The sequence below is a fragment of the Rissa tridactyla genome, chromosome 7, assembly GCF_028500815.1.
Source record: "Rissa tridactyla isolate bRisTri1 chromosome 7, bRisTri1.patW.cur.20221130, whole genome shotgun sequence".
NCBI classification, from domain to species: domain Eukaryota; kingdom Metazoa; phylum Chordata; class Aves; order Charadriiformes; family Laridae; genus Rissa; species Rissa tridactyla.
The window spans coordinates 18,264,720-18,289,152 of NC_071472.1; the positions used below are offsets into that span (position 1 = coordinate 18,264,720).

The 24,433-nt window shown below is 59.6% G+C and overlaps 3 protein-coding genes across 3 annotated transcripts; 1 reads left to right on the forward strand and 2 right to left on the reverse strand.

The window, feature by feature from the left end:
- The first annotated feature begins 279 nt into the window (after positions 1-279).
- On the forward strand, positions 280-3,447 carry STK16 (serine/threonine kinase 16). Its single transcript, XM_054208844.1, has 7 exons — positions 280-480; positions 1,730-1,949; positions 2,029-2,162; positions 2,246-2,366; positions 2,447-2,542; positions 2,611-2,732; positions 2,827-3,447. The coding sequence occupies exons 1-7, from the start codon at positions 395-397 to the stop codon at positions 2,963-2,965; spliced, it is 918 nt and encodes a 305-aa protein (XP_054064819.1). The 5' UTR covers positions 280-394; the 3' UTR covers positions 2,966-3,447.
- Positions 3,448-3,966: 519 nt separating this feature from the next.
- On the reverse strand, positions 3,967-8,378 carry LOC128912600 (tubulin alpha-5 chain). The gene is made up of 4 exons (XM_054208837.1): positions 8,273-8,378; positions 6,412-6,634; positions 5,772-5,920; positions 3,967-5,581 (listed from the first exon to the last, which is right to left on the reverse strand). Exons 1-4 carry the CDS (start codon positions 8,273-8,275, stop codon positions 4,610-4,612), a joined length of 1,347 nt encoding a protein of 448 aa, XP_054064812.1. The 5' UTR covers positions 8,276-8,378; the 3' UTR covers positions 3,967-4,609.
- Positions 8,379-9,887: 1,509 nt separating this feature from the next.
- On the reverse strand, positions 9,888-13,863 carry LOC128912882 (tubulin alpha-5 chain-like). Its single transcript, XM_054209610.1, has 4 exons — positions 13,819-13,863; positions 11,469-11,691; positions 11,179-11,327; positions 9,888-10,995 (listed from the first exon to the last, which is right to left on the reverse strand). The coding sequence occupies exons 1-4, from the start codon at positions 13,819-13,821 to the stop codon at positions 10,024-10,026; spliced, it is 1,347 nt and encodes a 448-aa protein (XP_054065585.1). The 5' UTR covers positions 13,822-13,863; the 3' UTR covers positions 9,888-10,023.
- Positions 13,864-24,433: the final 10,570 nt, after the last annotated feature.

Below are 24,433 nucleotides of genomic sequence, written 5' to 3' on the forward strand. Positions count from 1 at the left end.
CCACAGGGCAGGGGTGACGCTTTCGGGGACGAGCCCTGCCGGGGTGGCCTCGCCGCCTCTGTCCCCTGCACCGCCGACCTGCCCGCCGGGGCTCGGGGCTCGGCTCACCGGGGCCAGCTCCGGGGACCGCCGGGGCTACGACTTGCCGCTGCCACCGCCACCCCTGGCAGCCGGGGGGTGCCATCGCGCCGGCGACACCGCATTCCACCCCGGTCACAATGCGGAGGAAGCCCGGGGTTCGCACCCGCAGCCCGCCCGCTCCGGCGGAGGGAGCGGGACACCCCGGCCGCGGCGGCACCTGGGACCGGGAAGGCTGCAGGGCCCCGCCCGCTGTGTGACGCGGTGGGTGACGCAATGGGTGACGCGCGGCGGCGGGCGATGACGGGAGCGGGCGATGGGGCAGGCGCTGTGCGTCTGCTCTCGCGGCACCATCAGCCTGGGGGGCGTGCGGTACCTCCTGCTCCACCGCCTGGCAGAGGGGTCCGCGGCGGGGCTGGGGCGCGGGGGGGCTCGGGCGGGGGGGGCACGGGCATGGGGGGGATGCTCGGGCCTGGGGTGTGCGTGTGCATGGGGGGGATGCTCGGGAATAGGGGGCTACTGGGGCATGGGGGGATGCTCGGGCATGGGGGGATGCTCGGGCATGAGGGGTGCTTGCGCATGGGGGGATGCCCAGGCATGGGGGGATGCTCGGCTTGGGGAGTGCTCGGGCATAGGGGGGTGCTTGTGCATGGGGGGGCTATGGGCATGGGGGGGATGCTTGGGCATGAGGAGTGCCTGTGCATGGGGGGAAGCTCGGGCATGGGGGCGATGCTCGGGCATGAGGGGTGCTTGTGCATGGAGGGGTGTCCCGGCATGGGGGGATGCTCGGGCTTGGGGAGTGCTCAGGCATAGGGGGTGCTTGTTCATGGGGGGGGGATGCTCGGGCATGGGTGAGATGCTTGGGCATGGGGGGTGCTTGTGCATGGGGGGGATGCTTGGGCATGAGGGCATACTCTGGCGTGGGGAGGATGCTCAGGCATGAGGGGTGCTCGGGCATGGGGGTGCTGCTCACGTATGGGGGGAATGCTCGGGCATGGGGGCGGTGCTTGTGCTTGCAGGGGATGCTCAGGCATGGGGGGAATGCTCAGTCACATAGGTGATGCTGGGGCATGGGGCTGCTTGTGCATGGGGGGATGCTCAGGTATGGGGGGACGCTCCAGCATGGGGGAGATGCTCGGGCATGGGGGATGTTTGGGCATAGTGGGTGCTTGTGCCTGGGGGCATTTTCAGGCATGGGGGTGATGCTCAGGCACGGGGGTTGTTCAGACATGGGAGAGTATGCTTGGGTGTGTGGGGGATACTCAGGCATGGTGGGGAGATGCCTGAGCATAGGATGTGCTTGTGCATGGAGGATGATTCTCATGCTGGGTGGCAGGGGTCAGTCATGCCAGGAGTGGGTGCTTGGACCCATGGGAATGGGGGTGATTGGGCCAGTGGGGTTGTTCATGCAGAGGGGGGATGCTCAGTGATGTCCATCCTCACAGGGATCTCAAGCTTTGGGTTCCTGGCAGGTGCCCCCAAGGTGGGGGGAACGTGCATGCCTGGGGGGTTCCCACAGAGGGGGGGTGCAGGAACCCTCTGCCTTCTGCCCCCTCTCTTGGGTGCTCACAGTTGAGGCTGGGCGCAAGGCCCCGATGTGAGTGCTGCAGCAGTGGGACATCCATCCCACACCATGCTTGGCTCTTCACAGGGGCTTCAGCTACGTGGACCTGGTAGAGGGGCTGCGGGACGGGCGCTTCTACGCCCTGAAGCGCATCCTGTGCCATGACAAGGAGGACCGCCAGGCTGCCCTGCACGAGGTGGAGATGCACGGCCTCTTCGACCACCCCAACATCCTGCGCCTGGTGGCCCATTGCATGGTGGAGAAGGGCGCCAAGCATGAAGCCTGGCTCCTCCTACCCTATGTGAAGGTGAGGGGGGCTCCCCTGGCTCCCCCCACCCCCTTGCTCCCAGGAGTGTCAGTGGTGACCGGCTGCTTGTGTTCGCCAGGGAGGGACCCTCTGGAGAGAGGTGGAAGCACTGCGAGAGAAAGGGACCTTCATGCCAGAGCAGCGGATCCTCCTCATCCTCCATGGCATCTGCCGCGGGCTGCAGGCCATCCACAGCAAGGGCTACGCGCACAGGTGGGAGGCTGGCAGCCCCAGTTTGGGACGGGGAGGGGTTGGCAGGGGGCCCGGTGGGCGCTCAGTGATGTCCATCCCCTCAGGGACCTCAAGCCCACCAATGTGCTGCTGGATGAGGATGACCGGCCCGTGCTGATGGACCTGGGCTCCATGAACAAAGCTCGCATCGAAGTCAACAGCTCTCGGAAGGCCATGGCTGTGCAGGTGGGTGCCCTGGGACATCATCCTACCAGCCCATGTCGGCTCCCACCCCTTCATCCCCACTCTCACCCTCCTCTCTGCAGGACTGGGCTGCCCAGCGCTGCACCATCTCTTACCGTGCCCCCGAGCTCTTCACAGTGCCCAGCCAGTGTGTCATAGACGAGCGCACAGATATCTGGGTAAGGATGCGGCCCCTCAGCCCCCCTCCCACCACCCCAGGGCTGCCCTGACCCCCCCTACGCTCCAGTCCCTAGGCTGCGTGCTGTACTGCATGATGTTTGGGGAGGGCCCCTACGACGCCATCTTCCAGAAGGGCGACAGCGTGGCTCTGGCAGTGCAGAACCCTCTCGTCGTGCCCCCCACGACCAGGTGAGGGGCTGGGGAGGGAGACCCTTGCTCCCGGGCAGCCCCCTGTGCTGTGCACCATGCAGACCCCCCCTCCCCCTCGCTGTCTTTCCTCCAGGTACTCGGCTGCCTTGCAGAACCTGCTCTCCTCCATGATGACGCTGAACCCCCAGGAGCGACCCAGCATAGATGACATCCTCCACCAGCTGGAGGGGCTGCAGCCAGCGCCAGCGGGCCAGGACACCACGCAGATCTGAGCCCGTCCCACCCCACAGCGACCATGCACCCCTGAGGATGAGCCAGGGGAAAAGCGGCAGCCCTTGTCCCTGCTCCCCCGCGGAGCCCTTGCAGAGGGGGTTGATGTGCTCGGGGGAGAGCTGCTGCTCTGCACCAGAGGTGTGTTGGATTTGGAGTGGTCTGTGCCCTGGGTGCTGCCGCCTGGGACTTGGTCTGTGCCCCAGGACTGTGGACGTGTGACCTGCTGCTAAACACGGGGCCCTTGCTGGTTGCTGCCTCCCCCGGGGGCTGCAGAGGAGGATGATGTGGGGACACCCCCCACCCCGGGTGATGGCAGCCACAGCCCCACAGCTCTGCGCCCCAGGAGGGACGCTCCTGCCTGGGGCAGAGCTGTAGCCCGGGTCCCGGTGCGGTGCTGGAGCCAGGCAGGGGGTCCCTGCACCTTCTGCCACTGCTCTGGGCACCGATGTTGCCTTGCGTTTGGAGTAAAAGATGTTCTCGAGGAGGTGTGGACGTGTCCCTGTCTGCAGGGAGGGGAGAAGGGGGCGTGCCGTCCGGGTCGAGCAGCCAAGCGTTGCTGGCGGGGAAGGCAGCGGAGGACAGCCCTGGCGGGGCAGCACAGATGGAGCGTAAGCAATAAGCAGGGAAAGTTAATCCCTGGCCCCAGCGCGCTCCTGGTGGGAGTCAACACAACTCTGCAGCCGGAGCCAGGCACCGCTGTTCGGAGCCTGCGGCGCTGGGCACTGCGAGAAGGAGCCGAGCACAGCGCAGGCAGGTGGAGGCAGGGGTACAGGCAGAACTTCTTGGCTGCCCAAGGAGAGGGAGGTGGGTGCCCAGACTGGGGAGCTACCAGAGCTTGGGAGGCAGGGGCAGCAGCCCCTGGTGGGGGCGAGCAGAGCCTGGGGACAGCCCGGCCACCCTTGGCCAGAGAGGCTGACTGGGACATGCGGCAGTTGGGCTGCCCGGGGCTTGGGGGTGGGGGGGAATGGGGGGATGGTAAAAAAGAGATGCAGACAAACAGTTTCACAGGGAGCGTTTCCCTCCTTTAATCCTCTCACTACAACACAGCAGAAAAGCAGCCGCGGGGGTTCACGTCACACTGGATGCCATTGTGGGATATACCCGCTGCGCTGCAGAGCCGGGCATGCCCCTTGTCCCCACACTGTGGCCACAGGGACAGGGGTGCCAGGCTGCTCCGGTGCTTTAACCACCCTCTTTAGAGACAAGCCCACCTCCCCTCTGGCTGCACACAGGGACAAGCCCCAGCAGCTGCGGATTTTTTTCCTGCTCAGGCTAAACCTGCTCCCCTGGGCTCCGGGATACAACGCAGGGCCACATACCGTGGGGCAATATACCACACGAGGAAGCAGTACCCACCCCCGGCTGGAGCAGCGAGCAGGGTGGGATGTGTGCCATGGCCCCGGGGAGAGGACCCGGGGGCTCTTACCTGCACGGGGAGCAAGCTGGAGCTGGAGCGGAGCGCTGGGAGGAAGCGTAGCAGCACCAGCAGCAGAGCTGAAGCACTCACCACACACCTGACCTGGCCAGCAACCAATACAGCTGGGGGGCTACTGGGAGACACAGAGGCTCTGAAATGCTTTATTGCAAAGGGTTTCTGCAGGTAACACAGAGAAGGAGCACAGTCCTTTTTGGCAGGGGCTTCTTTACTCCTCGCCCTCCTCTTCATCCTCGTAGGAGTCCAGGCCCACCTCCTCATAATCCTTCTCCAGGGCGGCCATGTCTTCCCGTGCCTCAGAAAACTCCCCTTCCTCCATGCCCTCGCCCACGTACCAGTGCACGAAGGCTCGCTTGGCGTACATCAGGTCAAACTTGTGGTCCAGGCGAGCCCAGGCCTCGGCGATGGCCGTGGTGTTGCTCAGCATGCAGACGGCGCGCTGCACCTTGGCCAGGTCCCCCCCCGGCACCACCGTGGGTGGCTGGTAGTTGATGCCCACCTTGAAGCCCGTGGGGCACCAGTCCACAAACTGGATGCTGCGCTTGGTCTTGATGGTGGCGATGGCGGCGTTGACGTCCTTGGGCACCACGTCCCCGCGGTACAGCAGGCAGCAGGCCATGTACTTGCCATGGCGGGGGTCGCACTTCACCATCTGGTTGGCTGGCTCAAAGCAGGAGTTGGTGATCTCAGCCACCGACAGCTGCTCATGATAAGCCTTCTCTGCGGAGATGACAGGAGCGTAGGTGGCCAGGGGGAAGTGGATGCGAGGGTAGGGCACCAGGTTGGTCTGGAACTCGGTCAGGTCGACATTCAGAGCTCCATCGAACCGCAGCGATGCTGTGATGGATGAGACTATCTGGCTGATGAGTCTGTTCAAGTTGGTGTAGGTCGGGCGCTCAATATCCAGGTTCCTGCGGCAGATGTCGTAGATGGCCTCATTGTCCACCATGAAAGCACAGTCTGAGTGCTCCAGGGTGGTGTGTGTGGTGAGGATGGAGTTGTAGGGCTCCACCACAGCAGTGGAGACCTGTGGTGCAGGGTAGATGGAGAACTCCAGCTTGGACTTCTTGCCATAGTCAACGGAGAGTCGCTCCATCAGCAGGGAGGTGAATCCAGAGCCAGTTCCTCCTCCAAAGCTGTGAAACACGAGGAAGCCCTGGAGTCCCGTGCACTGGTCAGCCTGGGGAGACAGACACATGAGATTGCTCTGAAATAGACTTCTTTGTGAACATCTGACTGCTCCGAAGTCCTTCAGGACCCGGCCACAGGCAGCTTCAGATCCCTCCCAGGGCACAGCAGTGTGCTTCCATCCCCAGCAGGATGCTGGACCCCAGCCCAGGGGGACACGTCCCCGCTCTGTGGTCACCTACCAGCTTCCGGATCCTGTCCAGCACTTGGTCGATGATCTCTTTGCCAATGGTGTAGTGCCCACGGGCATAATTGTTGGCAGCATCCTCTTTGCCGGTGATCAGTTGCTCGGGGTGGAAGAGCTGGCGGTAGATTCCAGCCCGAACCTCATCTGGGAGAGAGCAGGGGAGGGTTGAGCCCAGCGCAGGCTGTTGGTCTGAGCTGGCCACGGAGCAGGCGAGCGGTGAGAGCACCCGTCCCTCACCCTCCTTGTGGCTCCGCCTGCCAGGGACAGGGCCAAGGACCCACACGTCAGCAGGGCCACCACCAGCATCAGGTTTCTCTGGCAGGAGGAGGTGGCTGCCACCTCCCTGCGCAGGAGCTCAGCTTCTCCCACCCACTGGAGCTGCCTGGCCCCAGCAGCGTGCAGCGGCACAGCGGGAGCTGCCGTGCCGGTTGGGCTGGTTTCCCTCTGTGCACATGTGGTAGCAGAGACACAGCTGCCTCTAGGACACTTCAGGGACAAAAGCTGGTGCTCAAGTTTGTGGCTTCTCCTGGGGAAAGGAGGTCCCTCAGGTTGAACCCAATGCAGGATACTGACAGTGGAAAACCAGCACCAGCCGCTTGCTACCCACCCGGCACTGTGCAAACGCCAGCACTCACCGATCACGGTGGGCTCCAGGTCCACAAAGATGGCCCGTGGGACATGCTTCCCAGCCCCGGTCTCGCAGAAGAAGGTGGTGAAGGAGTCGTCCCCTCCGCCAATGGTTTTGTCGCTGGGCATCTGCCCGTCGGGCTGGATGCCGTGCTCCAGGCAGTACAGCTCCCAGCAGGTGTTGCCCATCTGGACGCCGGCCTGGCCGACGTGGACAGAGATGCACTCGCGCTGGGGAGGGGGAGGCAGGGTCAGATCCTGGCACAGCTCTCTCCTGCCCGCTGCAGAGAGGGCTCTGCCCGGTGTCCATGCCACACAGCCACCCGCACAGGACCTGCTCCGGCCAGTGGCCCCAGGGAGCACATTTTCCTTTGGGTGACTTCCTGCATGCCCCTGAGGGGCCCCACATGGCTGTCATTGCCCTTGGCCATGCACAGACACTATGCAGGGTTGGGACACAGCTCTGGCGTTCCTCCTGCCCAGCCCTCGCTGAGGGCCACCAGCCCCACGGACTCTGTCCAGGGCTGATCTCCAGCAGCGCGGGGAGCAGAGTCTGGCCCAGCTTCCCTGCCCCAGCTGCCCTGCCAGGCTCCCCGGCAGCCTCAGCCCCTTCCCTATGCCACAGCAGCATGGCAAGGCACTGGGCTGACCTGGGCACATATTAACGCATGAGGTGCGGCCAGCACAGGGGAACCCCCCCTGCTCGCTGCTCCAGAGCCAGGTAAGCACTCAGCCTCCGGGGGGATGCAGGGGCAGTGGGCGGCAGCCGGGGAAGGCTGGTGGTAAAGCCCAGCAGTCTCCAAGTAGCACAGAGCCGCCCTGGGCTCCGTAGTCCCAACCCCGTGCTGCAAAACCCGGGTGGGCAGAACTGCCGGGGAGCAGGCTCTGAGCTGGAGATGTGCCTCCTGCGCTCCCATCCTGCAGGTGCAGGCCTGCTCTGCTACCCCTGGCATCCCTCCTCTGCTGCCCCCAGCATCCTCGGTCCCCTGTCCCTGGCATCCCTCCTCTGCTACCCGCAGAATGCCCGCTCCCCCAGGGCAGGACACCACTACTCAGCCCGGGGGTCCTGGGGCTCCTCGCTCCCGCATTCCCCAACCGTGCAGTGCGCAGAGCCGTGATGGGAACCACGTCCCTGTCCATCGTCGGGGGGTGGGGGGTGGCACAGGGACTCCTGCCTCCTCCGGGAAGGCCGGGGCAGCCTCAGCCCGCCGGGGGGGAGGGCTGCCCGGGGCAGGGTCCCCGACAGAGCCCGGTCAGCGCGGCGGCGGGCGGGGCGCTGCGTTGCGACTCCTGGCACGGCCCCGTCCCCCTCCCGGGCCGCTAAATATAGCCCCGGCCCCAGGCGAGGGCAGCGGCGACTGCCCGGTTTGGACAGCGGTCCCGGCCCGCTCCGCCGCCGCCAGCCCCCCCGCGGGACGGGACACGGGACCCCCGCGCCCGCTCCCCGCCTCCGTGCCCGACTGGACACCCGCCGCCGCGGGGGGAGCCCCGCCGAGTGCCCAGCTCCGGTCCCCGGTGCCCGGCTGGCGCCTCCACCCCCGGCAGCTGTCCCCGTCCGTCCGCCCGCTGCCACCGTTCCCCACGGGAGGAGTCACCCCCCTCCATCCCCAGCGGCCCCCCCGCGTTGCGGTAGCGGGGGGACCCAGGCTCCCCGGGATCGGTGGCGGCGCGGGGTTAGGGAAGGGGGGAAGAAGCGGCGGGGGGGCACGGCTGCCCCCGGGCAGGGTCCGGTGGGGCTGCCCAAGGTCACGGCGGGGAAGGAGGGGGCGCGTCGCGGCGGCTCCGCCGTGCCCGGTTCTCCCGGGGGGGGGTGGCGGTCGCCCACCCCACCGCCGTGCCCTCTGCCCGCGCCGCCCGGCCCGCACTCACCATGCTGCGGCTGGGGGGGGGTCCGGGCTCTCCCGGCGGCTCGGTGCGACGGGTCTCGGCGGGGAGCTGCGGCTGCTGCAATCCCCTCCGCAGCGCCCTCTTATAGGTGGGAGGGGCCTGTTGACACCACGCCCCTTCATTTGGGTACATTTGCATGCGGGGCGGGAGAACCCACTTCGGGGGGGGCGGTGGGAACCTGCTTGGGTTCTTTCTCGGCTGCGGAGGGACCCCAAGGTGCCGGGGCCGGGGCCGCTCACCCCCCTCTGCCGGGACGGAGGCGGGGGGCATCCAGCCAGGCTGCAGGCAGGAGGTCTGGGCTCCAGCCAGCTCTCAGGGGGTGCAGGCGATGCTCAGCCAGAGCAAGTACAGCAGCTCCTACCCTGCTCTGCCACCAGCTCCCCCGCACTGCAGGCCCCCTGGGATCTAGGGACACCCCAAGGCCACCCGGGCCTCTAGGGCAGGAGGAAAGAGGAGAAACAAGTTAGAGAGCAGGATGTCTCCAAACCTTCCCTTGCCTTCAGGATTTCAGGAGTCCTTGGCCAAGGGGTGCCCTTTTCTTCCAGCTGGGGACAGGCAGGCAGTGCCCTACCTCTGTGAAACTGCAGATCAGCAGGACAAATCTGGGCTGGGAAGTGGCCCAGCTGCAAAAAAAAAAGAGCCATTGCAGCCTGTTTGCTGTTGGTGACTTGTGACTATGCTCAGAGGAGCTCCTCCGTTTGAGCCCCGACAAGCACAGACTACCCCACCAGGGCCAGGGCTGGTCCTGCTGCTGAGGACGTGTAGATCACCACCTTGGCTGCTGGTGGCAGGGCACAGGCCCTCACAGCTATCCCTGACCATGAGGACGTGGGCTCTTCTGCCCAGGAGCATGCCAGGAGAATCTGCTGTGTTCCTCTGCAGCGGGGTCCAGATCAGAGATGCACCATAATATTTAAGAAAAAAGGAACAGGACATAATTCCAACTCCTGGGTGCTCCTGGCAGCAGAGTCAGGTCTCTGTGAAGACACAGGGTGAAGGCATCTCTGCAGTGGGAGCAGAGGAGTGCCCAGAGTGAGGGGCAGCGACTCCTGCCCTGGGGCAGCAGCAGGCACCCCTCCGTCTGAGCCCAGGGCTCTGGTCACGGGCATGGAGAGCCGCGTCAGGTGCCCTGCACAGTGGGACGAGCGCCTGGCCAAGCTCCAGGAATTGGTGCAGCCCGTTGCTGGCTCACACTTTCCCCTCCAGCTGACACGGGTGCATGCCGGGAGGAGGAGGGCAGGGGAGGACAGTCCCCGTGGGTCAATACATCTGGAGCATTAGTGTTAAGCAGGGAAAATTAATCTCTGGACCCGGCATGCTGGATAATGGGTAACAGAAATCTCCTGTTTGAAGCTGGAGCCAGGAGCTGATGTTTGGACTCCTGACTGCTGAGCGGGGCAGGGAGAGGGCTCAGCATGCAGCCAACAGAGAACATGAGCTGGGGCAGGCAGTGTGGGGCTGCATGTCCCAGAGCGATGGCAGAGCATCAGCAGGGACAAGCGGGGAGTGGGCAGAGGCGCTCCCAGGTGGTGGACCCCATGCCCACATGTGCTGGGAGGAAGCGTAGCAGCACCAGCAGCAGAGCTGAAGCACTCACCACACACCTGACCTGGCCAGCAACCAATACAGCTGGGGGGCTACTGGGAGACACGGAGGCTCTGAAATGCTTTATTGCAAAGGGTTTCTGCAGGTAACACAGAGAAGGAGCACGGTCCTTTTTGGCAGGGGCTTCTTTACTCCTCGCCCTCCTCTTCATCCTCGTAGGAGTCCAGGCCCACCTCCTCATAATCCTTCTCCAGGGCGGCCATGTCTTCCCGTGCCTCAGAAAACTCCCCTTCCTCCATGCCCTCGCCCACGTACCAGTGCACGAAGGCTCGCTTGGCGTACATCAGGTCAAACTTGTGGTCCAGGCGAGCCCAGGCCTCGGCGATGGCCGTGGTGTTGCTCAGCATGCAGACGGCGCGCTGCACCTTGGCCAGGTCCCCCCCCGGCACCACCGTGGGTGGCTGGTAGTTGATGCCCACCTTGAAGCCCGTGGGGCACCAGTCCACAAACTGGATGCTGCGCTTGGTCTTGATGGTGGCGATGGCGGCGTTGACGTCCTTGGGCACCACGTCCCCGCGGTACAGCAGGCAGCAGGCCATGTACTTGCCATGGCGGGGGTCGCACTTCACCATCTGGTTGGCCGGCTCAAAGCAGGAGTTGGTGATCTCAGCCACCGACAGCTGCTCATGATAAGCTCTCTCAGCCGAAACCACAGGAGCGTAGGTGGCCAGGGGGAAGTGGATGCGAGGGTAGGGCACCAGGTTGGTCTGGAACTCGGTCAGGTCGACATTCAGAGCTCCATCAAACCGCAGCGATGCTGTGATGGATGAGACAACCTGGCTGATGAGTCTGTTCAAGTTGGTGTAGGTCGGGCGCTCAATATCCAGGTTCCTGCGGCAAATGTCGTAGATGGCCTCATTGTCCACCATGAAAGCACAGTCTGAATGCTCCAGGGTGCTGTGTGTGGTGAGGATGGAGTTGTAGGGCTCCACCACAGCAGTGGAGACCTGTGGTGCAGGGTAGATGGAGAACTCCAGCTTGGACTTCTTGCCATAGTCAACGGAGAGTCGCTCCATCAGCAGGGAGGTGAATCCAGAGCCAGTTCCTCCTCCAAAGCTGCGAAACACGAGGAAGCCCTGGAGTCCCGTGCACTGGTCAGCCTACAGAGAGAGCCAAGTGAGATTCCTCCAAGCACTGACTTTACTGGAGGGAAGTTTCAGAGTTTTGCTTGGGCAGCTTCAGATCCCTCCCAGGCCACTGCAGGGCTCGCACCATGCTTCCACCCCCAGCAGGATGCTGGACCCCAGCCCAGGGGGACACGTCCCCACTCTGTGGTCACCTACCAGCTTCCGGATCCTGTCCAGCACTTGGTCGATGATCTCTTTGCCGATGGTGTAGTGCCCACGGGCGTAGTTGTTGGCAGCATCCTCCTTGCCAGTGATCATCTGTTCAGGGTGGAAGAGCTGGCGGTAGACTCCTCCCCGAACCTCATCTAGGAGAAGTTAGCACAATGTTAGAGATTTTCTATCTTGGCCCTGGGGAAAGGTGGCAGGACCCAACCTGTGGACTGTCCCACAGTGGGTTGTTCACAGAGATAGTCACCACCGTCGTTACCGAACTAAGTTGCACTCACCGATCACGGTGGGCTCCAGGTCCACAAAGATGGCCCGTGGGACATGCTTCCCAGCCCCGGTCTCGCAGAAGAAGGTGGTGAAGGAGTCATCCCCTCCGCCAATGGTTTTGTCGCTGGGCATCTGCCCGTCAGGCTGGATGCCGTGCTCCAGGCAGTACAGCTCCCAGCAGGTGTTGCCCATCTGGACGCCAGCTTGGCCGACATGGACGGAGATGCACTCGCGCTGGGGAGGGGGAGGCAGGGTTAGATCCCAGCTGGGACCACAAATGCAACCGCTACAGGTGGTGAGGTGCAGAGCCCAGGCAGGACATCCCAGGCCCTCGTCAGCTTGTGGAATCCACGCTAGCCTATAGCCTGGGTACCTTGTGTCCATCACAGTCTGCTGCCGTCTCCCAAATCTGGTGCTCTGCCTCCCATCGCTGCCCTGCCCTCCTCAGGAGCCCATGTAGAGGGAGACCCACTTTCTGGAGCCAGGGACACCAGGCCAGCACAATCCCTGGACTGTCCCCACCTACAGCCCTGCAAACACCCAGTGAGCACCTTCTCCATTGCCTGAACACCCACTTGGCTTAAGGGCTGGAGCCCAGCCGCAGCTGCCACAGCTCCTGTTGCCATTCCAACAACAAGGATGCAGGCTGAGATGACAGAGCATCACCCAGGCACCGGGAGCTGAGGAGGTGACAGCACTGAGGATGGGTGCCCAGCGAGGGGAGGGATTTGCAGCAGTGAACGGTTGCCATGCTCCGAGGCTCGGCTTCCCTAAATTAGCTCTGGAGGAGGAGGAAGTGTTAGCTGCACTTCTTAACCTAACTGAAGGGCTGAGGTGGGAGGGTCTCCCAGCTTAGGGCTTCAAGAGCAGCCTCAGGTCCCTCAGGAGAAGCAAGGCTGAGGTGGGCTCTGCAGCCTCACTCCCTCCAGGTAAGGCATCCCAAAGGCTGCAGCCTTCTTGACAAGAACCAAAATATTCACTGCCTCAGCCCCGCTGTTGCCAAGGACTTGGATGCGTCATCAGGCACAACCAAGGCAGAGGAGCATCCAAACCAAACCGGATTTCCAGAGCCATGGGTGCCCCGCTGTGAGTCAGCTGGCAGGAAGCTGGTGGAGCCAGCCATTTTGCGCTCGGGAGCACGGCAGCGATTCCCATCTGAGGAAGTTCCACGGGTCGCAGCAAGTCCTGGCTCTGTGCGTCTAAGGTGCTTTCAGTGCCGCATTTCAGAGGCAGCAGTGACAGTGAGGGATGACAGAAAAATAAGCCCTTGATACCCATGGTGAGAGCCAGAAGTCCCTCTCCCCACCTTTCCCAAAGCTGAGGCGCAAGGAACAGCAAAGTGGCACCCCTCTTATCCCTCCCAGCAGCTCCATAAAGGTTTTGTAACACAAGGAGCCAACAATAAGTCCTGAGGAAGCTGCAGGATCCTCAGCAGAAGTGCACAGCAAACCCTGATGCAGCTGCAAGCACCTCTGGATGGTCACAAGAAAGAAGAGACGAGAAAGGACTCCTCCCTGGCTGAGGACCTTGAGAATTAGGGCGGGGGCAGAGGGTTACGCTGATCACCATACTTCATCCTGCCAACACACAGTACCCAGGACTGGCTTTCTGGGACCCAGCGCTGATAGCAGAGCCCAGCGGCGCCGGGGACACAGCAATGCTGGTTGCCAGCCAGCAGACTTTGCCTTATTCACGGCAAGGTCTGGCTCAGGAAGGGCAGGGAGCATGGCCCAGCAGGGCGGGAGGCAGGGTGCCTGGGCACCCTGGGGCTGGGATGCTCTCCGGAGCAGCCAGAGAGCTCAGGAGCCAGAGCTCGCAGCAGGACCATGGCGGCGGGGCAGCCCAGAGGCTCACCCGCAGTGATGCCCACCCGTGGGGCAGTGGATGAAGGCACAGCTTGCTCCCAGGGCTCAGCTGTGGGTCTGCACCCCGGGGTCTGCAGCACTGGGCGCGCTCCCCCCAGCCGGAGGTGTTACCACGGGAGCTGGGCAAGAACTGTGGCTACTAAGAGGGAGGTGAGAGGGTCAGCCCAAACGCCACCATCCGCGCATGGCAGGGTTTGGCTGGTGGCCTCCTTGCCTCTGACATGTCACACGGGTGCAAGGGGATGCTCAAAGGAGGGAAGCTGCTGAGCGCCGGGGAGGGAGCAGCTCAGAAAAGGCTGAAGCCGGGCAGAGGCAAGGCAAGCACACCCGGCACTGCCGCCGGCAGCTGCCCGCACCTCTGGGCTGACAGAGAACCCCCCCCCGGCAAACTATGGGGGTCATAGCCCGCTCCGGGGAGGGGCCCGCCGGGGTTCCCCCGACTCTTGAGAGCACCCGCGGGACCGGAGGGAGGGGGCAGCCGGGGTCCGGCACTCACCATGATGCTGCCGCTGCACGACCTGCCTCTCCCCGGGCTGCCGCAGCTCCGCACGGCCGGCACGGAAGCGCCGCCGCCGCCTTATACCGGGGGCGGCACCGGCGCTCCGGGGCGGGCCGCCCCGCCCGAGAGGGAGAGAGAGAGTTCCGTGCGTTTGCATAAATTTGCGTACATCGCGCATATTTGCATGCATTTGCATAGATGCGGCGGTGCTGCCCGGCAGCCGACGGGGTGCATCGTTGGGGGTCACCGAGGAGCAGCATCCCTCCGGCCCCCCCCGGCAGGGGCAACGGGAGACCCGGGGGTCCCCTCGAGGGGAGGGCAGGGGGGCATAAGGGTTGGTCTTACTACACTTGCCAGTCTTGGCAGAGGGGCTTCTGCTGAGGGGCAGAGGTGGCACCTTCTTGCTGGGTGTCCTGCTGGTGCGAGGTACCATCCAGGCGTTAACCAGGGCAGACTTTGGGAGCCAAGGAAGGAAAGTCAACAGAGAACCTGGCTCAGGTCTTCCCTCCTGGTGGGTGGAGGTGCTGATGTGATCCCTGGGCAAGCAAGGAGGTGGGTCTCTGCCAGCTATCCAAGGTCCCAATGAACACCTGGGAGAATTTCTGCAGAAAACACAGGCAGAGGAAATACTTCAGAGACAAGCACAAGCTTTCCTGGCGTCTTTGGAGATCAGAGAGGAAAAAGCAGGAAAACTGTCCTTTGCCGCAAGCCCGTCAAGGACAGGTACACTCTGGGGCTGCATCTGGAAGCCCTGACTGCCGATGGGCTCCTTCTCCAGCCTGACTCTGCTTTACCTCCGTGGTTTTGATCTGTTTTCACAAAGCTTTGTGAAATGACCAGCAAGGGGATGGGGAGAGCTTGGAGCACCTCAAAAGGGATGTCTCTGTGGTGATTTCACTGACGTCTGGCTTTGATACAATGAATGACATGTCCATCCTGTCTACCCCCCTCCAAAATGCTCGCAGCATGCACCGCCATGCAGAACCAGCCCTGCCTCTGCCCGAGCCCTCTGACTTAATGAGTTTTCACTGAAAGGCGCTGTCATCTCTCAGCTCGCTCTGAAAGTTGAAAGCTGGACCTAAATTATCCACCCACAGTGGCCTTTCTTTGTGCTTGAGTCACCTGGAAAGTGTCACCTTCACTGATGGAGCTGTGTGAAATGAATGAAAGCAGCGGCTCTGCTGTGAAGCCCATGCTGGTGTCTAAGCAACACATTTTGAGACCTGCAGAAATGACTGAGCCAAATGATCAGAATGGGTTTAATCAAGCTTGTGGGAAAAGGTTTTTTTTTCCACAGAGGTGCCCCAGGTTGTGATTGCTGCTGAACCCGGACAGGATGCTGTGGTGACTAGGTAACTTTGGAAATGCCTAAACTCCTCCCTGTGGTATAAATGTCCTTTGAGTGACCGCAGAGATCACTAGATAACACAGGCCATGCTGATGCAGACAGTCCATGAGAGTGAGAGAGTAATTGGTAGCACCGAGGCATCAAAATTTGAGCCCCAGAACTTAATTGGTGTGAAAAGGAGCGATAGGATCATCTTTCCCCCTGAAAATCTTTACCAAGGTGCCCACTGAAACGCATGCTGGATGCTAAGGCTGGGTGTCTCCTAGCACCCTCCTTAATTCCACAGTGCCAATTAATTCTAGGGTGTTCATAGATGAATGCTTTGCAGCAGTGTTTGGAAGCCCAAGCATTGGAGCTAGGCAGCGAGCAGTATTTCAGAAGGCTTGTGTGGTTCACCCAACTTCAGAAAATTTGTGTGACAATCTGGTGGCACCTGGGGGTGTAAAATGATGTGATGCTTCTCCAAGAGATGCCTGCATCTGTTTATATACCATTCTGGTAGAGAGATGAGGGTGAAACGTCCTGGATCCGTCATTGCTGCAAATGCACGCTCCCAGCGACAGTAACCATTCGGATGCTGTTACGTTGAATGAGCAGGGCAGCAATGATGGACAAGAGAGCCATGAGTCATTCGGAGCTGTGCATCTCCGTGAACCTCTGATCTGAAAAGCCCAAGCAGATGTCTAAGCTTTTTTTTTTTTATGTTTGAAATGCTTAAGAAGAGCTGGCTAAATCCAGGGAGCCACCAATGGGCTGCCTCTTGTCGGTGCCCCACTGCTCAGCTGCCTGCCAGATGCTGAGCAGCCTGCAGGAGCCCGCAAGCACACGGCGGAGGCTGAGCTCACCCTGGCTGGAAGAAGATTCGTCCTGAGGCAACTCTTCTCTCAGAGGTGTTACCCACAGGTCTAAGGAGACCCTGCAAATGTTTTCAGGCCGCATTCAGAAATCACTTGGTTGCAAGAATCGCCTGGGAGATGTTTTCACCATTGCTCAGAACAAAGTTGGACCCCTCACCAGCACCCAGAGAGGTACAAAAAGCAAGCAAGGCAAATTTTAGGCTAGTGAGTCAGAATTCAACCATCTCTTGATGGAAGAATAGGAAAAACAGGGTGAAGATAGCCCAGGGGCAGAGCCCTGCACACCACAGGGGAGACCCCTGCTTGCTGCTGCCCACAGAGCCCAGGAGATCAGCCAGCTCTCGGACACCCTCATGGGAGGAGGGGGAGGCAGCACGATGTATTGCAGGTGTGTGATGCCACCATCAAGGGCAGACACTTGCACTAAAAAGCTCTTCATTACAAGCTATTATGAAAGTTTGTGGATTTCTTTTTTTAGTGTCCGGTACGCTTCTCACCAGAGGAGAGGTGTTGCCGCTGGTACAGGAACCACCGTCAGCAGAGCTTGCAGTTACCCAAACAAAACCTCTCAAATAGCTGTCTCCCAGAAGCGTTAAAGCCTGCCACACCTAAAGCAACCAGAGCTGAAACTGGGGAGGAGATGACCCGTTCAGAGTTCAGCCTGGTACATCCCATCCACACCCCGGTTCCCCCCCCACTACTTCACTGGGGAAAGCCCAAACTATTGTTCCCACTTTCCAGAGCTCAGCTCCACCCAGGCTGCTCCAGGTGGAGCAAACCGTGTCCCTCTGGGGGCATGGCAGTCTTGGGAAGGTAGAAGAGACCACAGCTGTGCTGTGGGTTCGAGAAGGAGTCCCAGTGCCCTCCACTTTAAGCCTAGGTTGGGGGGGCACAAGGCAAGCACCAGATGATGAGGGGTGCTGCAGGAACAGGGCTCCTGTCCCCGTCTCTATCCGCAGCTGGGAGCTTCCCAGAGAGGTCGCACCTGTGCCTGCCCCGCTTACCCCTCACTCCATCCTTGCACAGTTGCTCTGCCCATAATCCTCTGAGCAGCGTGGCTTGGTGGGGAGGCGGCAGCGCCGGGATATGTCTCCATCCCGTCAGTGCCCCGTGCAGTTTGGTCTCCAGCAGCGGCTGTGCGGGATGATACGGCAGCACCCCGAGCCCAGCAGCAAGCAGGCAGGAGGGAGCTCCTTCATCTCGCACGGCTCCCACAGCCCCCTGTGGCCAAGCACTGCCTCCTGCTCGGCCAAGGGCTCGGGCAGCAAACCCAGCTGCTGGGCTGGTAAGCCCAGAGATCCAGCGATGCTCTGCTGCGGGGTGAGGCGTGATGACAACCTCCTTGAACACAGCTCGGCGCTGACGCAGGGTGGACGTATTGACTGGTGAAACTAATGAGTCTGTAGAAAGCATGGGCCTTGCCTGCATCTTGCAGCTGTTGTGAGTTCAAGCGAGTCCCGTGTGTTGCCAACTGCTCCAGCGGTGTCCCAGCGAGCCATTGTGCAGGGTCCCTAAAGCACAGCTTGCTCGTGGTGGTGGGTCTGATTGCTGCTGCGGTCTTAGCATGACAGCATTTGGCACATACTTTGCCACCCTGAAATGTTCTAGCATAGCACGGCAGGGAGATGGACAGGAAATGCTGCCTTTGTCATTCCTTAAGATATGCATGCCTTGTTAAGGTCAGAAAGGGCCCTCTGAGCACCTCATCCTTCGTCTGGAGTAGATGGAGATGACCCAGAGATGAGAAACAAGGGTGACTGGAAGTCGAGACACCATGGGCCACAATGAAAGGTTGAAAGAATGGGGAATATCTAGAAGACCAAGTAGAGACTCAATAAAGACCTTAAAATATCTTTAAGGCAGATGCAGATAGGAAGGGGATTAACTCTTTTGCATGCTCAGGGCAAGCAGATGCCAGTGTAAGGCTTCCTAGCAGTAAGGGTAGTGAAGCATCATTGTTTCAGGGTCATGGGATCTTCTTCAGTGGAAGTCTTTAATAACCCAAGGGTGGCATTTACTGACGGGACGCAGAGCACAGCAGCGATCCGACAGAAGTTCTCGCTGCTGGAGCTGAGCAACAGCAGTGTTAATTGCTGGTTCAGATAAAACGAAGTCAATTGTGCAACGCCTGCCGCATCGCCCGGAGCGTGTGCCGCGTTACTGGAACAATAAAGCTAATTCCAGATCTCGCTACAGTCCTGAGCCCTGAATCACCGGGCAGTGGCAAGAGCAGGGAGGCACTCCCAGGGACGCAGCCAGCTCCGCACGAATGCCGAGCCCCAACCTGCAAGGCTAAAACTCCGGCGGACGAGTTGGGACTAGCTCTTTTTCAGGCACAACAGCCCTGGGTGAGCAGCCTCCTTGGCTCGGTATGAGCATCCCCGGCTGCCGGTGTCACCCGCCTTTCTTCACGGCCTGGGAAAGGCAGCTACACACCCACGGGAGCAAATTAAACCCGCAGCTGGCTAATTGCAGTGACTTCATATCAGGGCTCTGAGCATGCCTGGTGTGAACAAGCCGCCTGCAGGCGGGTGATGGAGGGGCTGAGCCCACTGAGGTGTCCCCATGCTCCCAGGGGATGCCGGTGTGCCATGCTGGGGGGCTGTGTTGAATGGCCAGTGCTGCTTTTCCTCTTCTCCAGCATCTCTCGGAGCTGGCGGTGGCACGAGAATAGCTGCAAGCAGAAGTGCAATGAATTCTGCATGGCTGGGTGATGGTGGGAGCTCCTGGAGGGGCACGGGTTACCCCAACAGGCCGGAGGGTCTCTGCATGCCCCAGGCAGGACAGTAGGCACACTGATGAGTCAGTCTCCATCCCCGGCCCCTCAGGCCTTCCTGTCTTACAAGTTCTCAGGAATTGCAACAAAGCTGTGGTCAGCTCTGTTGCAATGCCGCAGACAGTGCTTGTGAGAGCCGGCAGCGATGGGGCAAGAGGCAGCCATGGCTTCCCCCACCCCCAGGAGCACTCGCTTCCTCTGCCGGAGGGTGGCTGAGTCCCCAGCCTCTGGACAGCAGGGGGGACATGGCAAAATCACACAGATGCACCCACTCCTTCGAGGTAGATAAACCACTGCCAGCCGGGCAAGTCCAACATCCCCCAGGAACGCAAGCAATTCCTGGTGCAGGAGCATCTCGCTAACAGCTCTTCTCTGTCCCGGTCTTTGGGGAGCAGTTGAGCCTCCAATGGCTGGACAGATGTGTGCAAGGTGGGTTTTTGCTCGTGGAAGTGGGTTGTATATCATGCAAACTGCTTGCCAGCTGCAGGGCACGATGAGAGCAGAGCTGGGCCTGGAGAAACAAGCCTGGAGCCTCGGGGATTGCCGTAGAATCGTTAAAAGTGGAAAGGAGGTGGTGGCGGCTGGCCAAGTGCTAGTGGGTGTCAGAGGGCGACAGTTAATGAGACAAAAGATGCATTTAATAACCCAGACGGGCAACAGCTCCCAGGGTGCTCCTGCCTGGAGCAGTTTGTGTGCGGAGAGAGACGCAGTATGCAAAAGCAGGGCCTGGCTTCCTGTGGCGAGCGCATCCAGGGCTGTCCTCCCCGCTCCTCCCAGAGCCCCGGCCACTGCGAGACAGGGGCCTCAGGTCATTGGGCTGAGACCTTGTGTAGGACGGCCATCCTGAGGATGCCTGGCTCGAACAGATCCCTGAGAGCTTCCTAGCGGAGTTAACTGAGAGGATGAGGGGCTGGGTATGTAAAACAGCAGCTGTTCTGCAGGATCTCCCTCTTGTAAGGAGTCGGAAGCCCCAGGATGCTGAGCTCCCATGCCTGATGGGGCACTCCTCGTTAGGAAGAGCCATCCCCAGGTGCCCTGTGCACATTGTGGCTGCTGTGCCCTTCCCTGGGATGGCGTGGCTCTCACGCTGTCATTTAATAGCCCTGCATTGGACACAACCAGGAGGCCTTGACCATCTCCCAGGCAGGATGCTGCAGAGCCTGGCAACAGCGAGGTACCAAGGGCTCCTCCCTGTCTTGGGGGACCCTCAGCATCCTCACCAGGCTTCGATTAACCATGGAAAACCCACCTTGCTAAACAAGCCTGGTTTCAATTCTTGAGATGACAGGTCTGCCCAGGGGAAAGGCGGGGATGGGCGTCCCGTGGAGGGAGCAGCAGCGTCGATGCGGTGCCTGGTGAGGCAGCTGGGGGTGCCCCGGTGCTGGCTGCCCACGGCAGGGCATTAGCGAAGGGCTGCCAGGCTTCTGTGGGGAGCCCTGCCAGGCACCACCGGCTTCAGCGCTTCAAGCAATGGTCTGGAAATGAACGCCAGATTACTGCTGATAAGAGCTTGAGGGTGGCACGTGGATGTGCAGAGTGATAAGCGGCATGGCCGCCCCTTCCTCCGAATTCCCACGAGTTATTTTGCATTTCACTGCCTTAAAGCAAATTTTGCTGCAATGTGGCCTTTTGATCGGGCAATTCTTACCATCCCTTCGCTGGCTACTACCCCACCAAGCTTAGCGTTAGCCCAGATCTTTGTTAGTAAATATTTCTTACCACTGTGTGCCTTACACTCTGGGGATCCCCACTACAAAGGCTCCTGCCTAACGAGTAAAGAGCACACCTTTGCTATTCCTACATCTGGTGTGTCCTTAGCAATGCAGGAATATAATATAAACTGGCTGGCTTGGCATGCAGAGATATTGTGGGACAACACAAACAGAAGACCTGGAAAGACCTTCGGCAGCAGCTATGAGCCTCATTCTTCCGTGGAATGGAAAACAGATAATTCCATCCCTCTTTGCGATAATATCATGATTTGTGGGAATGCTGTTGTTATTATCTCCTGCCAGCTTCCAAGTAAGGCTGTCATGCCGGTGGTGTTGATCTGAATCAGCCAGCCATGTAATCGCGCTGAAAGGTGATGACAAGTTCGCATAGCAATACCTGCCTTCCCTGAGATGAGGCTGATGAGTACTGAATGCATTTTTCAGTCCTTAATTTTCAGCTGACAGAATCAAAATTAATTCTTCTGTTATTTTTTTTTCCTGGCATTATCAGTAATCTAGAGTTTTCTGGGTCGACCGGTTTATTTTCTTAATGACTGGAGAGATTTCTGTCCTTCAGTCCTCTGGAATTACTCCGGTTTTCCTAGCTCTGTTAAAAATTACCACCAGCAGCTCAATAAGACCCTCAGTTAGCTCCATTAATACTCCCAGGGTGGGCCTGATGAATTGGAAATGCCAGTTTTAGCAGGTGATGCTTTACACACTGGTTTGTTACAGATGGCATCCAAATTACAGCCTTCTCCATTGCATCCACAGCAGTTTCACTGGTATTTAGGCACTAACGGTTATGGAAAACAGCAGAAGGCTGCTTAGCAGCATCCTTTTGTGCTTTTTCTTGTTTTCTTCTAATGCAAATGCATTTGCCCCATCTCCTTTTTTGTCGTTTTTTTTTTTTGCCTTTGAGCCATGCCTAGCGGGAAGGCAGAGGGCCAAGGTAGGGCATGTAGCTGGAAGGCATGGTGAGCACCAGGCAGTCCGTGACCCCAGTCCTACCAGGCTCGGCAGAAAATCCTGGCCAAGACAGTTGGACATGAGCATCCTGGTGCTTGGGAGTGCGTGGGCATGAGTGTGTCAGTCTGTGTGGGTGAAATCAGGTTTTGCTTAGCAATAAACCCCGCTCCTGTCCTGTGTCAGAGGCAGCTTCTGCTCCCCTCCATGGCTGACGGGCTCCCCAGCATTTGGAGGGGGGTGGGTGGAATCTGCCTTTTCATCGCCCCCGAATCTCCTTTCCCTTGGGGTCAGATGCAGACCCTGCAGCCCCCAGCCTCAGCTGCAGGTGGGTGTGAGATGCTGCTCTTGAGCAACACGGGATTATCCAGGCTCTGCAGCCCCCGCTGTTCCCTACGGCATGCCAGGGATGGGGTGAAGCCCCCCGCCATGGCGAAGCTCAGCTGCTGCCTGGGCCTGTGCGTGTGCTCATCGTGGATAACCTATTTAATCACGGGCTTCTGCCACCTCCGCCGGCCTCTGGCTCTGTTGATTTAAAATCTGCAAGCACCTCGGTTTTGCCTGGGTTTTTGGCTGGGGCAGCAGCCCCGGCGTCAGCGCAGGCCAGCACTCCCGCCTGGGATGCTCTCCTGGTTTGAGGTAAAACAGAACCAACTTGCTGTTCAGTAATGTTACTTCTTAGCTAGGCCTCTTATAACTCTCTGAAATTAACAGCATGTTGTCTTGAAAACGGTTCATTCTCAGAGTGATAAGACCAATGTTTACAGTTTGTGCCAAGGAATGGTATACAGAGAGGCTCTTGCTCATACTTACTGCTATAACAAGCAAGGTCAGCTAATTTTGTTATTTGCCCGTTGGAGGGTCGGAAGCGGAAAAGCATAGGAGCAGACAGGACAGGTGACCCAAAATTGACCCAAAATTTCATCCCATCTGCCCCATGCTCAGTATAAAAGCTGAGGGACCAGAGGGTCAGCTCTCTTTCTTCAGTGGCCGATGTCTGAGGAGGACCCTGTCTGTTCATCTGCCTTTGATCCCGATCTGTGCATTCCTGACTCCAGCTCTGGAATCCATTTCCCACCCACCGCTGAGTCCAGTCTGGGACTTCCCCGGTGCCTGCCGGTGACATCATCCTGGGAGCTTAATACGATTTTGTATATACTGTATCTATTTCATTATTTCCTTTTTATTTTATTATTAATACTTCATTAAAGTAGTTTAGTTTCTTCTAAACTCATAAATCTCTTTACCTCTCCTCCTCCTCTCTGTGTATGAGAAGTTGGGGGGGAGCATCTGTCGCTGGCCATTGGCCAATTTGGCCAAAACCCCAACAGATGCTCAGCCTGTGTCTGTCATGTCCCTGAATCTAGCCTGAAGACATTGCCCTGCTTGAATGAAAGTCACCCTGACTTTGCTGTTTCTTACTTCCCTGTCCCGCTACACCGACTTCTGCTAAGAGCAGCAAGGGTGACTTTGCCTCCCTGGATACTCCCCAGTTCCTAGAAGGCGCACTTCTGGAAAAGCCAGCTGGGATGAGAACAGAGCAGATTGGGAGAGAGATGGGCAGGTGGTTGAGAGCATGGTCATCGAGACAAACATGAGGAGCATCAAAAACACGAGGGTGTGGAGAAATTGGCTGTGCAGGGAAGCCAGGGGAGCTGGGCAGGGCTGTTTGGATGAGACAGCAAGACCGGGGGTAAAAGAATTAATGTGGATTTTTAAAATGGATGCCCTTTTCAAGTGACGTCCCCACCGGCCATCAGCCCTCTGTGACTGGCGGTCCCCACGCCAGCACAGCCTTTCCAGGGGTGAGCAAACCCACTGCTCCCACTGACACCTTTTCTGGGGGCTGCACCGACCCGGTGGCCATGCCCAGAGATGGGGAGCATGGCCATGACCACTGCTGTTGTCTCTCCTGGGAGCGGGCAGGCAGAAGAAGGTGGCATGGAAATGGCACCCTTGCTCTGCTCAACCACTTCCCACCCCATCCCACTGGCTCCAGCTCCCACTCCCTCCCTGCTGCATCTCCACATGGCGACCCTGGAGCGGGGACCTTCCCTTGGGAAGTGAGGAGAAGGGAACGAGAGACAGCTGGATGTGACGAGAGGAGCAGTGGGCACGCCACTCCTGAGCACATCACTCCACAGCTCCAAAAATCGCCAAGAATACAATTTTGCAGCACGTAATTGCCAGTTTTAAGGAGGCTGTGACAGGGTCTGTGTTCTCCTGAGGAAATCAAAAGCTGAAATGTTGCGCAGCGCTGAAAAAAATATCTCTCTTAATATGTGGTTTGCATAATAATATAGCACGAGTTTATGATGCAATTCAGTAGGCTTCCTAAGAGATGGGGTAACCAGGGTAAAAAATGTGGTCCTTTGAGGTCCTGCTTTGCTCACCCAAAAGTTGTTTTCTCACAAAGCCTCAAGAGTATTTCATGAGCATTTTTGCGACCCTGGAAAGCTAAAAATAGGGTTGCAACACAGCAGTCACCAGAATGTTTAAAGAAATAAGGGTCTTCTTGAGACAAACTCAAGATGCCTGAGCTGGGTTCGAGGCTGGCATGAGCCCGACTGGCAGGTAGGTGCCCCAGGACTTTGGGCAGACCCAGGAGGAATGGGCAAGGAAAAGAGGGCAGGGTGCTGTGGCTTAAGGTGTGCCTTGTGTGAAGGACCAGTCGGTGATGGGCTGCCTCTCTTCGGCTGCTGCGAGGTGGCTGGCTTGGCTCATTTGAGAAGGGGAGGGATTGTGGCAGCTCTGGGGCGAGGTGTGGTTGGTAGAGCATCCTCTCTCTCCTACCAGCGCAATGGTGGGCTACTGCCCAACCCCACATGGCCTCCCCTAAGGACATTAGGGAGGTGTAAGTCCTTCTCACTGCGTATCCTGGTCTCATGGGTGAGGGTCACATATGCCACGAAGGCAGCAGCAACGTGTTCCCCTGGCTCCAGTCCTAGCCAGC